This window comes from Mauremys mutica, chromosome 4, assembly GCF_020497125.1.
Source record: "Mauremys mutica isolate MM-2020 ecotype Southern chromosome 4, ASM2049712v1, whole genome shotgun sequence".
Taxonomy (NCBI): domain Eukaryota; kingdom Metazoa; phylum Chordata; order Testudines; family Geoemydidae; genus Mauremys; species Mauremys mutica.
The window spans coordinates 86,717,455-86,732,893 of NC_059075.1; the positions used below are offsets into that span (position 1 = coordinate 86,717,455).

The window sequence follows — 15,439 nt, forward strand, 5'->3', positions numbered from 1 at the left end:
GTATAGGTGAAACCGCGTTATATTGAACTTGCTTTGATCTGTCGGAGCGCTGCTTTACCGCGTTATATCCGAATTCGTTTTATATCGGGTCGCGTTATATAGGGGTAGAGGTATATTTGATTCAAGGCTTTACATGTACCAGACATGCCAAATCCTGAAGTCTTCATTCAGTTTTTACTCATTCTTAATTCAGCAAAAAACCCACTGAATGCACTGGGATTGTTCCCTATGAACCACATAGAAACTTAGTATAGATTTCATGATTTTGCCCATTAGTAGCAACGATGGTATTAAAATCAGTGTCTTAAAAAGTCACTCAGTGCCATACTATTAAAAATATTAGAGTTGAGGGGAAAAAAGAAGTAAGACAATTTCAGCAATAGTGTCTTAATTAAAAGCCTGAAGAGGTGTTAGGAAGAAGTCATTTGTCATGATGACAGAGAATAAATCAAGGGCATGACATTATGTTAACTGCCCTTTTGAACAGTTTGCTGCAGATACACTCTATGAAAAAGATACAATAATAACTTGTTTTTCAGGTCAAACACATTTCTGAAGATCCTCCTTGTAAATGCCCCAATAAATTCTGTGTGGAGCGTCTTTCACAAGGACGGTACAGAGTTGGAGAGAAGATCCTCTTTATTAGGGTAAGAAGTTTTCATTTTTCATGTTATGCAATGTCCCTTTTGGAGATCACTGATATCTGACAGCAACATTTTTTAATGCTTGGGCTGCTTCTTTCCAGGTTAAAATGGCACCACTGGTTAATGAGAGAAAATATTTTCTTTCTGACAAGTACAGATTCTCATCCACAGCACAACTAGGGAAATATAGTCCCCGGGAGAGGGGAGGAGTAGTTAGGTCAGAGAATTAATAATGTGGTAGATCCTCCTACTTCTAGGTCATTGATTCCATGCTGGCTGTGATAAATTATGACTAAAATTCTTCACAAATAGAGATGGTGGTTTCTTATTTCCTGTTGGAATAGTATTTTTATCAGAAAAGCCATCATCCCACTTTGTGTTAATTGGTACCCTTCTTGTCAAAGACTGAATGAAAGTTTAAATTACTCTCCCATCCCTCCATCCCATGGTTGACGTACATTGGGAGGGTAGCATGGGCAAAACTGCACTACCACAGGCACCTTTTACAGGTACCACGTTAACTCACGTACGGCAGAATTGTATGGGTAATACACATAGAATTTCTATCTGGTTGAGCTGCCCCCAAAAGGCACCATTTTGCATTCATTCTGAAATCTTAATCTTTTATATATTTGCTTATTTCAGTAATTTGAAAATACCCAAATTATTGATTTTATATAGGCCAAGATCCAGTCTGTCATTATGTCTCCCCCTGCAACATACGCTTGTTCTAGACCCAAGTAGTAGCCAGACAAAATTGCAACTCCTCTTCTCATTGGAGAAAATGGATTGTGCTATCTCTACTCCACCAGGGGTACATGGCTCTGCTCTTGCACAACTGGGGGTTTTGGGCCTGATCCAAAATCAGTAGAAGTCAGCGAGAGTCTTTTTAGCCAAATGAAGTCAATGGGAATCTTAGCTTTTTAACTTGCAATCTGATATTTACTCCCTCACATTCTCAGTCCTTCATTCCTTGAGGTCCCAGTTCAGCAAAACACTAAAGGATATGCTTAACCCTAAGAAGATTCTTAAGTCCCATTGAAGTCAAGTGCATACTTAAGGGCTCTGCTAAATTGGAATGGATTTAAGCATGTGATTAAAGTTAAGCACATGTTTAAGTGCATTGCTGACTAGGAGCCTGAAAAGCCTTAATTAATTCAGAAGGAGTTCAGAGTGTACAAGAAATGAAAGATTGGGCTACAGATGGACTGTGCAAAGGAATTTTAATGTGATAAAGAAAGGAATTATGTTTTATTGCCTATGAAACTTCCTTTTAATGCTACAATATTCTTAAGGCACTAAAACGATTACTTTTTAATCAGTTTGTGCAAAAGTTAATGTTAATCAACCAAAGGCCATAGCGTGCATTTATGCACATAATGTAAGGGGTTTTATAATTCACATTTCTAGTTTCATTTTTGTCCTCTATTACATTTCACAGTATCAAGTTTCACAAGTCACTGTTGTTCCCATTAAAAACACATTTTTAACAGTGGAAAATGAGTAACTGTAATTTTTCAGCTGTACTTTTAAAGTATCCATATATAAAACTGGTGCTTTTTAGCCAGCTTGCACTTTTGATTTCTTCCTTTATTTTTAGGCTTAAATCACAAATCTTAAACGATTCTTAACCTTCTCTTTTTGATAAACTGTAAGTTTTCCTTCCAAAATTTTGTGTCACAAATTCCCCACTGCTGGCTTCTCTGTTATACAATTTGTTCCAAGTCAGTTTTCCATTCCAAGTGTGCAAACAAAACACCCCTTTCATATCATGCTTCTGCATTCCAGGTAGAATTGTGCCAAAAAAAAAATCTGTGATATGGATTAGACATCAAACTACAGTATTAGGGCTAGATCCTGCTCTATGAATGTCATTGGAAAATTTGCCATTGACCAATGGAAGTAGGCTTGATCCATAGTTAGTGTACTTCAGAAATAAAGTACATTATAGATTGGTTGTACTGGAATCTGTCTTATTATGGTGCGTTCCACTGGGTTATAGTAATTCTTCACCAGCTTGTTTTAACCCTTCAAGCTATGGATTTTTCACATATATAAATACATGTATTAGGCTTTTCTTTTGGACCCTTTAGAAACTTTCTTACATATAATATGATGGGGGGTAATTTAGCTACAACGAATCAGGAAAAAGATCTTGGAGTCATTGTGGACAGTTCTCTGAAGATGTCCACGCAGTGTGCAGAGGCGGTCAAAAAAGCAAACAGGATGTTAGGAATAATTAAAAAGGGGATAGAGAATAAGACTGAGAATATATTATTGTCCTTATATAAATCCATGGTACGCCCACATCTCGAATACTGTGTACAGATGTGGTCTTCTCACCTCAAAAAAGATATACTGGCACTAGAAAAGGTTCAGAAAAGCGCAACTAAAATGATTAGGGGTTTGGAGAGGGTCCCATATGAGGAAAGATTAAAGAGGCTAGGACTCTTCAGCTTGGAAAAGAGGAGACTAAGGGGGGATATGATAGAGGTATATAAAATCATGAGTGATGTGGAGAAAGTGGATAAGGAAAAGTTATTTACTTATTCCCATAATACAAGAACTAGGGGTCACCAAATGAAATTAATAGGCAGCAGGTTTAAAACAAATAAAAGGAAGTTCTTCTTCACGCAGCGCACAGTCAACCTGTGGAACTCCTTACCTGAGGAGGTTGTGAAGGCTAGGACTATAACAGTGTTTAAAAGAGAACTGGATAAATTCATGGTGGTGAAGTCCATAAATGGCTATTAGCCAGGATGGGTAAGAATGGTGTCCCTAGCCTCTGTTTGTCAGAGGATGGAGATGGATGGCAGGAGAGAGATCACTTGATCATTGCCTGTTACGTTCACTCCCTCTGGGGCACCTGGCATTGGCCACTGTTGGTAGACAGGTACTGGGCTAGATGGACTTTTGGTCTGATCTGGTACGGCCGTTCTTATGTTCTTATAGTAGAAATGCAGGTAAAGAGATGCTTAACTGACATTTAATTTCACTGACCATTTGGCACCATCTCCTGATGTTGCTGGGGATAACTTTTCCTTCTGTCCCATCTGTTGCATTTCTGATATAGATTGTTTCCCTGGACACTGCCATCAACTGTCGCCGTGCATACAAAGTATCTGGATGAAATTTCTAGATTAGTTTGGTTCAGCAACAATATTACCTGGATTTATGGCTCTTCAATTAGAGCCAAGTGGAAGAAATTCCACTGACTTCAATGGGACAAGTGTTAGGGTCTTATATGGTGAAAATGTTTACTGATGGTTTGGCTTCTGGACTGGAGTCTGTGGCTCTGGGGCAGCCCACCTCAGAGCAGGGACCTCAAGGCTTTCCCATTTGTGGAGAAAATGAAACTTTGAAATACTGAAATCCTCTGCAGACCTGAACTACCTTTCTGCGCACAGTGGAGAGCTGCTCTGCTGGGCTTGATTTTTGCTGTGGAGATGCCTGAAGTTATAGAATAGCACTCTTGACTGGCTGTTTGTTCTGCTCTGCCATCCTGGATCTAACTTTCCACTAATTTGCATCAGATACTAGGATAACATTTTCAAAAGCATCTAAGTGACTTAAGAAATTCAATGGGAGCTAGGCACTAAGTCACTTAGGTGTTTTCATAAATTCCACTAGGTACCTGTCTGCATCTTTAGACATCAGAATACCTTTGTAAATCTGGCCCTCACTTTAAAAAATGGGACTTAGGCTTCTAAGTCACTTAAGCACTTTTGAAAATTTTACCCACAGACTAAAGTACACCTGCTCCTGTAAGCTAGCTGAGTGTACCTCTACTTGTTACTTTTGCCTGCCCATTTTTCAATGTCACCCATCTCCAGGGGCACCTAGATACCACTGTGTGTGAAACTTGTGAAGTAAGAAGATAGGCTATGTCTATACTTAGTAAGGTATTCTTACTTTCACAGGAAGTACATGTGAAAGGCAGACTGCAGCCACACTTGTGACTGCAGTGTGTAGCAATATGCCACAGTGAAAGGTTGGTCACGGGGGGAAGGCTTTGGCGGAGGAGATAGTGGGACATCACACTGCTAAAAATAGCTGTGTAAATATGAGAAGCATTTATTTGGCATTTAGTGGCATTTACATGTGATATATGGGCTGTGTAGGGTACCTACTCTGCTTGCTTAACCCATACCTCACAATTCAGATTGGTATTTATAGCCAAGCTAGCTGGGAGGGTAGTGTCTACTCCACTATGTATGTAGATGTAACAATAGATCATAGAACTTATATAGCACTTTGGTTTAATGGTACTACTATTATTGCTTGGTCATGGTAGAATTACATTATGGGCACATTAATACTGTTGTGTTCATTATAAATACAATTATACTGTAACTACAGTAGATGAGTTAATGATTATGGGACAATAAAAAGAAAATGCTAATGAGTATTTAATGCAGTTATCCCTCTGCAATAAATTCCTCTTCCATTCTGGATCCACAACTTTTTTAATGGACAAATTAAGAATACTTCCCTTATTTTGTTTCTGTTTATGCTGCTATTTTTAAAGCAAGTTACAACCCCACCAATAAAAAACAAACCTAGCAGAACACAATCCTCATGTGCAATTTACCCAAAATTACCATTTGTCAGCCTGGAATATTTATCACAGAAAATATTTTTTCTCTTTGAAATAAAAAAGAAAACAAAAATACAATGAACCCAATCCTTCACATGAATAATCTTCTCTCAAGTGAGTTGTTTCACTGAAACAAACAGGACTACTTTCCTCAGTGGATATTACTCTCAGGAGTAAGGATTATGGGATCAGGCATCAAATCCGTTTTTTTCTTTGGTATTCAGCAGAGTGTATTTACATGTGATATAAAAAGAGAGCAAAATGTGTAACAAACAATATTAAAGCATAATGGAAATCTTTATTTAAAAGTATGACAAGGACCTATCTGACAATATAGTATAATTAAGATTTGATTCCCCTTTTCAGTTTCCTTGAGATTGGGAATTAACAGATTGGATTTCAGACCCTGCCTAAACTGAGCCTGCCTTCCATGAAGCGAACATGAAAGCTTAAACACTTGAACACTGAAAACACTTGTATTTAAATAGGAATTGCATCTTCTTTTTATTTTGTTCTTCCTTAATTCACTTATATGGTGTTTGCCTGCTAGGCCAGAGTAGATGACTGTAAAGGCTGTTAAATGCTGGTAACAGAAGCTGTGTTTTATAATAATGCTAATTACTTGAATTAAAAGAAATGATGGTATCCAGTTTAATAATGTATAAATTTGATCCTTTGGTGTAGAATTAACACTCCCACATGGAGTAGATGACCTATTAAGATCCCTTCCAGCCCTAAATTTCTATGATTTTTCTCATTGTGTCCCTTTCCCACTATTGTGTCCCTTTCCCACCATTGTGTCAACTGTTCCCTAATAGACTCAATCTTCAGTTATAGTATTTAAACTGACAAAACATTTTTTAAAAAAATAAATGGAATAATGAGATTATAACAGAAACATAGTGAAATTTTAAAATTTTCATCAAAAGAAACCTTTTATAACTTGCCTTCTTAGATTTTGTTACCATTAGTTCATTTAGGTCTGAGGTACTAACCCCCTCAATTACCACTGAGGTCAATGACACTTCAGAGTGCTTATCTCCTCATAGAAAGTACAGTAGAATCTCAGAGTTACAAACACCTTGGGAATGGAGGATGTTCGTAACTCTGAACAAAACATTATGATTGTTTTTTCAAAAGTTTACAACTGAACATTGACTTAATACAGCTTTGAAACTTTACTATGCAGAAGGAAAATGCTGCTTTCCCTTCACTTTTTTAGCAGTTTACTTTTAACACAGTATTTGCTGTACTGTATTTGCTTTTTTGTGTGTCTCTCCTGTTGCCTTACTGCATACTTCTGGTTCCAAATGAGGTGTGTGGTTGACTGATCAGTTCACAACTCTGGTGTTCGTAACTCTGAGGTTCTAATTTACTAAACGGATCTTTAATCTAGTGGAGAAAGGCATAACAAGAACAAATGGCTAGAAGGAAGTGGGGAGGGATAGCTCAGTGGTTTGAGTATTGGCCTGCTAAACCCAGGGTTGTGAGTTTAGTCCTTGAGGGGGCCACTTAGGGATCTGGGGCAAAAATTGGTCCTGCTAGTGAAGGCAGGGGGCTGGACTCAATGACCTTTCAAGGTCCCTTCCAGTTCTAGGAGATTGGTATATCTCCAATTATTGGTAAAGTCAGATAAATTCAAATTAGAAGTAAGGCATAGATTTTTAACGGTGAAGGTGATATAACCATGTGAACAAACTACCAACAGAAATGAATTCTCCATCTCTTGAAGTCTTCAAATCAAGATGCCATTCGGAAGATATATTTTAGTCAAACACCAGTTCTTGGGGTCAAAACAGGGGTAACTGGCATTCTATGGCCTGTGTTATATAGGAAGTCAGATTAGATCAGTGGTTTTCAAACTTTTTTTCTGGGGACCCAGTTGAAGAAAATTGTTGATGCCTGCTACCCAACGGAGCTGGGAATGAGAGGTTCGGGGTGTGGGAGGGAGCTCAGGGCTGGGACAGGGGGTTGGGGTGCAGGATGGGGGTCAGGGCTCTGGGCTGGGGGTGCAGGCTCTGGGGTGGGCCAGGGATGAGGGGTTTGGAGTGAAGGAGGGGCTCCAGGTTTGGGGGGGCTATGGGGTGGGGTAGGAGATTGGGGTGAGGGGTTGGGACATGGACTTACCTCTGGCGGATCCCGGTTAGCAGGACAGCCGGGGTGCAGAGGCAGGCTTCATGAATGTCCTGGCACTGTGGACAGCGCTGTGCTTGAAGCGGCCAGCAGCAGGTCCGGTTCCTAGGCAGAGGTGAACAAGCAGCTGCATGCAGCTCTCACCCGCAGGCACCGCCCTGCCCCCAGCTCCCATTGGCCAGTTCCCAGCCAATGGGAGTGTGGAGCTGGTGCTTGGGGCGGGGGCAGTGTGTGGAACCCTGTGGCCCCCCTGCCTCGTAGCCAACCCACTGCTGGCTGTTTCTGGGGCGCAGCGCGGTGTCGGAGCAGGTAGGCACTAGTCTGTCTTAGCTGGGCAGCACCGCTAATGGGACTTCTAATGTCCCAGTCGGCGGTGCTGACCAGAGTGACCCAGTGCCTTACATGCTGTGACCTAGTACTGGGTCACAACCCTAACTTTGAAAACCTCTGGAGTAGATGATCTAATTGTCCCTTCTGGCCTTAAAATCTATGAATCTATTAAAGATGCTCCATATTTTGCAGGATCATCCCCTGTAAACCAAACGATGAGTAATACATACTCTCTCATATACAATCACATTTTTATTGTCTGGGTGCTTTTTTAATACTTACATTCTTCAGTATTCTGTTCTAGTAGTAATACCAAAGGATTCATCTACAACTAACTCAATGTATAAACCCATGCATGGAACATCACTGTAGTTTGGTTGCTATGGAAACAGAGCCTGGGCATTTTCTTTTGGGATTCACTATGGAAAGGGGCACCGGTATATATCTGTGTGTGCATATGATTAGTCTCTAAACAGTAATCTAGTATACACTACTGCCCCTTCATGGAGAGAAGAATGTGTTGTTTATAAAAACATACAGATTTACATCCACCCAGGGAAATCATCACAGATTTAATCATGGAAAATAAGATAATATGGACATGTGGGGGGGAGGGCATTTTCGAAGCACAAATGATGCTGAAACTGCCATGATCCCAAGTGTTTTGTGCTACCATTCAGACCCAGAGATTCATACACAGCTATATTCACAGTTTTCCCATGATGTGCTTATTATGCCTGGATTTGCCTCCAACCTATCTTTGGTTGTTCTAACTTTCCTCCTTACCCTCAGCACCACAGCAGCTGTTCTGCCTCTCCTGAGACCTACATCCTCGTCTTCTAAATTCTATACCCTCTTATTTGCCACTTCCTCTGTTGCTATCCTGTGACCCATAACCCCATCCTGGGGACTTCGTCTATGGCTGACCTTCTTCCAGCTTCTCAGCAAAGGTATCATGTCAAAAAAAGTGGGGATCAGGGGAAGGGGAGACTTTTTTTTGTTTTAATAGCATTATTTGTTCCTCTGAACTAATACAGTTGGTCCATTTTTCCTTTGAGGTCAGGGAACCATCTCAATTTAAAGAATTGAGAGAACACCTGAGAAGAAGAGACCATTTTCCCATATCAGTATTTTGGAAGTAAATTTGAAAGAATCATGTTGGCCCTTAAGAGAGTAGCATCGGGCAGATAAAGCCTCTCATGAGGGCTTAGAAGTGTCCACTAACATCTTTAAACACACAGATTTTGATTCTCCACTCCAGTTAAACTCCCTTTCCTAATGGGTGTTAGAATTCTGTTAGCTTTTTTTGATTCTCATTGCACACTGAGCAGCTGTTTGCAGAGAACTATCCACAATGACTCCAAGATCTTTTTCTTGAGTGGTAATAGCTAATTTAGACCCCATCATTTTATATGTTATAGTTGAGATTATGTTTTCCAGTGTGCATTACTTTGCATTTATCAATGTTGAATTTCACAAAGTCACCCAGCCTTTGTAACTCATCACAGTCAGCATCACACTTAACTATCCTGAGTAATTTTGTATCATCTGTGAATTCTGCCCCCTCACTGTTTATCCCTTTTTCCAGATCATTTATGAGTATATGGAATAGCATTGTTTCCAGTATTGATCCTTGGGGGACCCTACTGTTTACCCCTTTCCACTGTGAAAACTGACCATTTATTCCCATCCTTTATTTCCTGTCTTTTAACCAGTCACTAATCCAGGACAGGATCTTCCCTCTTATCGCATAACTGCATACTTTGCTTAGAAGCCTTTGGTGAGGGACTTCCTTAAAGGCCTTCTAAAAGTCCAAGTACACTATATCCACTGAATCACCCTTGTCCACATGTTCACTGACACCCTCATAGATTGCTGAGGCATGATTTCCCTTTACAAAAGCCATGTTGACTCTTCCCCAGCATACTGTGTTTATCTATGCGTCTGATAGTTCTGTTCTTTACTATAGTTTCAGCCATTTTGCCTGGTACTAAATTTAGGCTTACCAACCTGTAATTGCCAGGATCACCATGGGACCCTTTTTAAAAAATCAGCATTACAGGGTGTTCTCCTTTAAGAACTGAAGTGCAGTTCTCTGGAAAAGTTTATGTTAGTATAATTGGAAGTATCCATGGAAAATAGGGAATTTTCTTAGGTTCAGTGATACCATTTTGCTATGATAATATGCCAGGAGTAACTGGAAATTCAATAAGTCTTACTGTAGAAACACATTTTGCTTTAGGGATGAGACAGTAAATGCTTTCCACAGTTTGGAATTACTAACCCCGAGTGTTAGAAGTGGGAACGCAGCTACCCATTGGAGTCATGTTTTAAGGATGGAAAACGATGCACTTCAGATTTTCCTTCCTAAGCAATTGGTGAGGTGAAGCATTATGTGGACAGAATTCAAATCAGCCAAAGCAGAAACCTCTGTTTTATAGGCTCAATGGTGAAATGTCTTATGGAATAAGTGAAGTTGATCTTTAGGCAACTGCTACATTGTGGCAGGGCCGCCCGGGGGGGGGGGAAGTGAGGCAATTTCCCCCGGGCCCTGCAGGGGCCCCCCACGAGAATGTCGGAGGCTCCCTGCCGGCCCCGGCCCTGCCTTCCCCCATCCACCGGCGCCTCAGTGCGCCGCGTCCAGGAGCGGCCTGGACAGAGCTAAAGCAGCCTGGCTCTGGCGGGGCCTGAGCTCCTCCTGCTCGGAGCCACATGGTAAGGGGGTGGGGCCTGAGCTCCTGCCGCTCGGGTAAGGGGGCGGGGCCTGAGCTCCTGCCGCTCAGAGCCACGTGGTAAGAGGGCGGGGCCTGAGCTCCTGCCACTCGGAGCCGCGTGGTAAGGGGGTGGGGCTGCGAGCTCGGGCCCCGTTGGAGCCAGGTCACTGCAGCGCTGTCCAGGGCCGCTCCTGGACATGGCACGCTGAGGCTCCGGGAGAGGGGGGGAGGCGGGGGTAATCAGCATGGTAGGGGGCCGGGGCTGGGGGGGTTTGATAAGGGGCAGGGAGTCCAGGGGACAGGGAGGGAGCAGAGGTTCGGGGGGGGGGGCGGTCAGGGGATGGGGAATGGTGGGTTGGATCGTGGGGGTTCCTGGGGTCTGTCAGGACTCAGCAGGGGGGGGATAGGGGTTGGGGCAGTCAGAGGACAGGGAGCGGGGGGAGTTGTGGGGGGGTCAGGGATTCTGAGGGGGGCAGTCGGGGGGCAGGAAGTGGGTGGGAGTTGGGTAGGGGGCAGGGCCAGGCTGTTTGGGAGGCACAGCCTTCCCTACCCTAAAGGTCATTCAGCAGTTTGAGGCTTGCAGACAGCTATTTAACACAAAGAGCCAAGCTGTTATCTTTTCCCTTAGGGCTACCATCCCTTTCACTTCTCAAATGCCAAATTATAGTCTACATTTAATTTCAGTGTCATAGGGAGATTCATGTCAAGGGAGGGTAGCTTCATTTAAAATTAGCCATTTTAGATTAACAGTGATAGAGCCAAGAGAGCGATGGGGGAGGGATCACATGAGAAGAGTAATATCCTACACCACCTACCTCCTTCCCAACCCTACCAAGGGAGACCCCCGCCTCCACTGCATTCCCCGAGGCTCCAGAGGGGTTAATTCAGTGGTTCTCAAACTTTTGTACTGGTGACCCCTTTCACATAGCAAACCTCTGAGTGCGACCCCCCCCTTATAAATTAAAAACACTTGTTTATATATTTAACACTATTATAAATGCCGGAGGCAAAGCGGGGTTTGAGGTGGAGGCTGACAGCTCGTGACTCCCAGTAATAACCTCGTGACCCCCTGAGGGGTCCCGACCCCCTGGGTTAATTTAGTTTTAGCACCCTGTGTCCATTCACATGCATGTGCTATTTTGAGCATTTCAGTTTTCATAACATAATCTCATCCCAGATTCTGGAAAAAGCTCAAATGCTCAGTTCGTGGAGTATGTACATAAGCTATACTAAAGACAAACCCACAGTAACCGTCTCCAGTTTGTGAAGGATCCCATGGAGCCAGTCTCTAGGAAACAGATACATTCATGGAGGTTAAGTCCATTAATGGCTATTAGCCAGGATAGGTAAGGAATGGTGTCCCTAGCCTCTGTTTGTCAGAGGGTGGAGATGGATGGCAAGAGAGAGATCACTTGATCATTACCTGTTAGGTTCACTCCCTCGGGGGCACTTGGCATTGGCCACTGTCAGTAGACAGGATACTGGGCTGGATGGACCTTTGGTCTGACCCAGTATGGCCATTCTTATGTTCTTATGTTCTAACCTAAATGAACCCAAAGTTATGGAGACAGATATGAGTCAAGGAAGCCAGCAGAGTATCAGAAACCTGGAAAAATCTCTGCCTGGGTGGGCTCAGGTGTTTGGTCACAAGCTGAGGTGGTTCAAAAGTTTTGGATTTTTTTTAAGCAGAATTTTTTTATTGTTTCTTTAAACAATCAAACACAGCAAGCAACAAATATTTGGCCACACATTTCTGAAACCCCAAATCATGTTCAGGTTTTGGCAGACTAATTTCAGCTTTTCAATTAAAAAACCCACAACAAATTTTGAAGGAAAGCAGACACTGTCCGTGATTTTTTCTGCTTTTTAAAAACCCCTAGTTTTCGATCCAAAAAAAGTTTTGATGGAAAATATTTGTCCAACTCTTTTAATGAGCTTTAGTGCCTTTTAGCATTAGCTGATGCTGAGAACCAGTGATACCTGTAAAGGTGACTTGAAAAGAACTTCTCAAAACTGCGTTTGTGCCGAGATGCGGAAGATTTTTAAATGTTTATTTTTCCCAGGACCGCCTTGGGGGGGGGGAGTGAGAAGGGGCAAGTGGGGCAATTTGCCCCGGGCCCCGCAGGGGCCCCCACGAGAATATAGTATTCTATAGTATTACAACTTTTTTTTATGGAAGGGGCCCCTGGAATTGCTTTGCCCCCTGAATCCTCCGGGCGGCCCTGCATTGTGGTAACTTTTACCATTTGCATGATTGTTTAAGTTATGGTTTTTGGTGCATATAGATGTTTTGTACTACTAAGGGGTTACTTTCACGCTGTAAACGTAAATGACATTATTATTCTACAGCTGAGAGAAATTATTGATACCAGCAGAAGACTCATTTATTGCTACAGCAAACATGCCTCTGTATGGTAGAAGCAATTCTCATTACACATTCAGGACTCATGCATAAATATATTGTTTAACTGCAATCTCTATAGATTTATGGTCATGTTCTGGTTTTGAATGTTCTTAAAATGACACAGTTTATATTGGGATTTCCAGGGAGACTTAAAAGCTTTACATTTTAACATGAGAATAGTATTACTGTGTAATTAGAGTTGAATTGGCCAGTGGTTTGGCAATACAGTGTGTAGGATTTAGATTGTTTGTGATGTGTGACATGGTCTTTCTGCTGCTGAAATAAAAGGAACACATACAAATGCATTTTTTAGGGTTTTTGTTTTACTTTGCCATTCCTTACAATACTTTTACAAACTCAAGAATAAATTTTCTTCTCCTACTGAAACCTTTTCCATTTTGAAGTTATTCATTTTCTTTGTTTTTTCTGCCCTTGCTTGCAAATGACGCTGGTCTTATTCATACAAATAACACTATTGACTTCAATGGGACAAGACATTGCAGTAGAGCCAGAAGTGCTAGAGCACTCCAGTGAAATACAGCCTCGTCATTTCTTTGGAGCAGAAATCATCAGACCAAATTCAGCTCTCCGATACCAATCTGGAATAATTCTGCTGAAAGCAATGGAGTTACTCCAGTTTACATTGGTACAAATGAGGGTTTAAGGCATTAATTAGTCTACTTTGCTAAGCACTGTTTATATTTACAGGGCTTTATAAGGGCCAAAATCTGATGGCCTTACTTACACTGAATAGTGTGTTATACTACAAGTAGACTCATTCAATCTAGTGGCACTAATTGCAGAGTAACACACTACTTGCCATGAATAAAGGCATCAGAATCTGTATTTGTTTAATAATGAGTTTGTGCTGCTGTGTGTCCTCTCCTGACTCTGAACAGCAGCAAACTATCAAATCCAGTTCCCAGAGTGTCCTAACTTTGAGCCAAATCCTGCTCAGGACATTCAGGAATGGGCAGTGTTTTCAATGGAGATACTTTGGATTTACACATCAAAGAACATTCCAAGTTGTGCTCCACTGGACTGTATGTATCTGAGGACAATCTTTTAAAATGTCTCCTCATCTCAGAGAGAGAGAGTTGTTTTTTTTTTAAAGAAACAAAACAAAAATCAAGTTACACCATTGAAAATCTTAATGATCTTCGTTAGGTTACAGAAATGCTAAGGAAGAGCACTTTTTAAGCATATAACTTCTGAGGAGAGATGATCAAGATTACAAAGCTCTGTCAGGTGCCCAATTCCTATTGAAAGCCAATGGTAGCTGGGTTCCTAACTCCTGCTTGTGCCTTTGGAAATCTCCCTTTGAGTATTCCTTTTTGTCAAATTAATTGAACTTCATGAATAAGATTTGATCCACACTATGTATGTGAGATTGAACCCCACCTCTCCGAGGTTATAGTTGTATGAAAGAATCCCAAAACTGATGAACTGAGCTACTAAACACCCTATGCCATGGACATCCATTGTTATTTACATTGTCTTTTAGATTACCAAAAAATCACTTTCAAATGTTTTACTTTTACCAAGGCAATTATGGCATTTTGTGGGCTTATGGTTTTTTGTTCTAACATGCTAAAATACCTTAGCACCTTCCACAGTAATAATTGCAAAGGATGTGAATGAGTCTGTTCATTTTGTAAAAATTATGTACCCAAAGTAAAGATTTCTGGCGCTGAATGGGTAAAAAAAATGAGACATTCATAAATAATATAGTGTGTCCTTGAATTATTGATTAATCTTCTTGGGAATGAAAGACATATCCTGTGAAATATCATGGTGATTGTAAATTCAGTATGCATCTTCCTTGTGCTAAATTGTGTAGGATATGTTGAACAATGCTTTTGTTAGTACAACTTTCTTGAGATTATATTAAGTTGGTGAAGCTCAATAGCATAGTTATGTGAAAAATTTCTATGAATAGTACTAATTCTTAATGTTTATAGTGGGCTTGGTAGTTAAAACACTTTGCAAGCTTGAAGTAATTAATTTTCACACCACCATTGCCAGGTACAGTAGGCAGGAGGGAAACTGTTATAGCTATCGCTATCACTTTACAGATGGGGAAACTGAGGAAATGAGGTTGTGGCCCAGTTTTTAAAAAGTTATGCTTGTGTACAATCCCCCAGGGAGAAACATACCACGTGCACATGCACAGCTCAAATGTTGTGTGTGCAACTCAAGGACAAAATATACGCACAATTAAATATGCGGGTTTAAATGACAACACAGAATGTCACTGGCAGAGTCAGAACTCAAACTCAGCAATTTGTGTGTCTTAGTCCCTGTTTTAAATTACTAAACAATTCTTAGCCCCATTAAACCAGATAAAAATAATTAAATTGATGGTCCAGTCTTTCTAACTGAAACAAGTGGCTACTTTGTTACTCCTCTGGCTTCACTGAAGTTATTCTGATGATAAACTTGGTTCAATGAGTTCCACTGGCTTAAGGTCTGAGTAGATGCCCTTGGGGTTAAGACAGTGAATTGGGATTTAGGAAATCTGAGTTCAGTTCTTGGTTCTGCCACAGATTTCCTTGGACAAATCACTTAAACACTTTGAATGGGATTCGCAAAGAGGATTTTAGGTGCCTAAACCCAA

The 15,439-nt window shown here is 41.2% G+C and overlaps 1 protein-coding gene across 7 annotated transcripts in view; it reads left to right on the forward strand.

Annotated features, from left to right (window-relative positions):
• GAS2 (growth arrest specific 2) overlaps positions 1–15,439 on the forward strand; it is a 168,007-nt gene that overhangs the window by 115,131 nt on the left and 37,437 nt on the right. For all 7 annotated transcript variants that reach the window (XM_045016818.1, XM_045016824.1, XM_045016819.1 and 4 more), the window contains one exon: positions 540–647. In XM_045016818.1, coding sequence (XP_044872753.1) covers positions 540–647 — 108 coding nt within the window. The remainder of the gene's footprint in view (positions 1–539; positions 648–15,439) is intronic.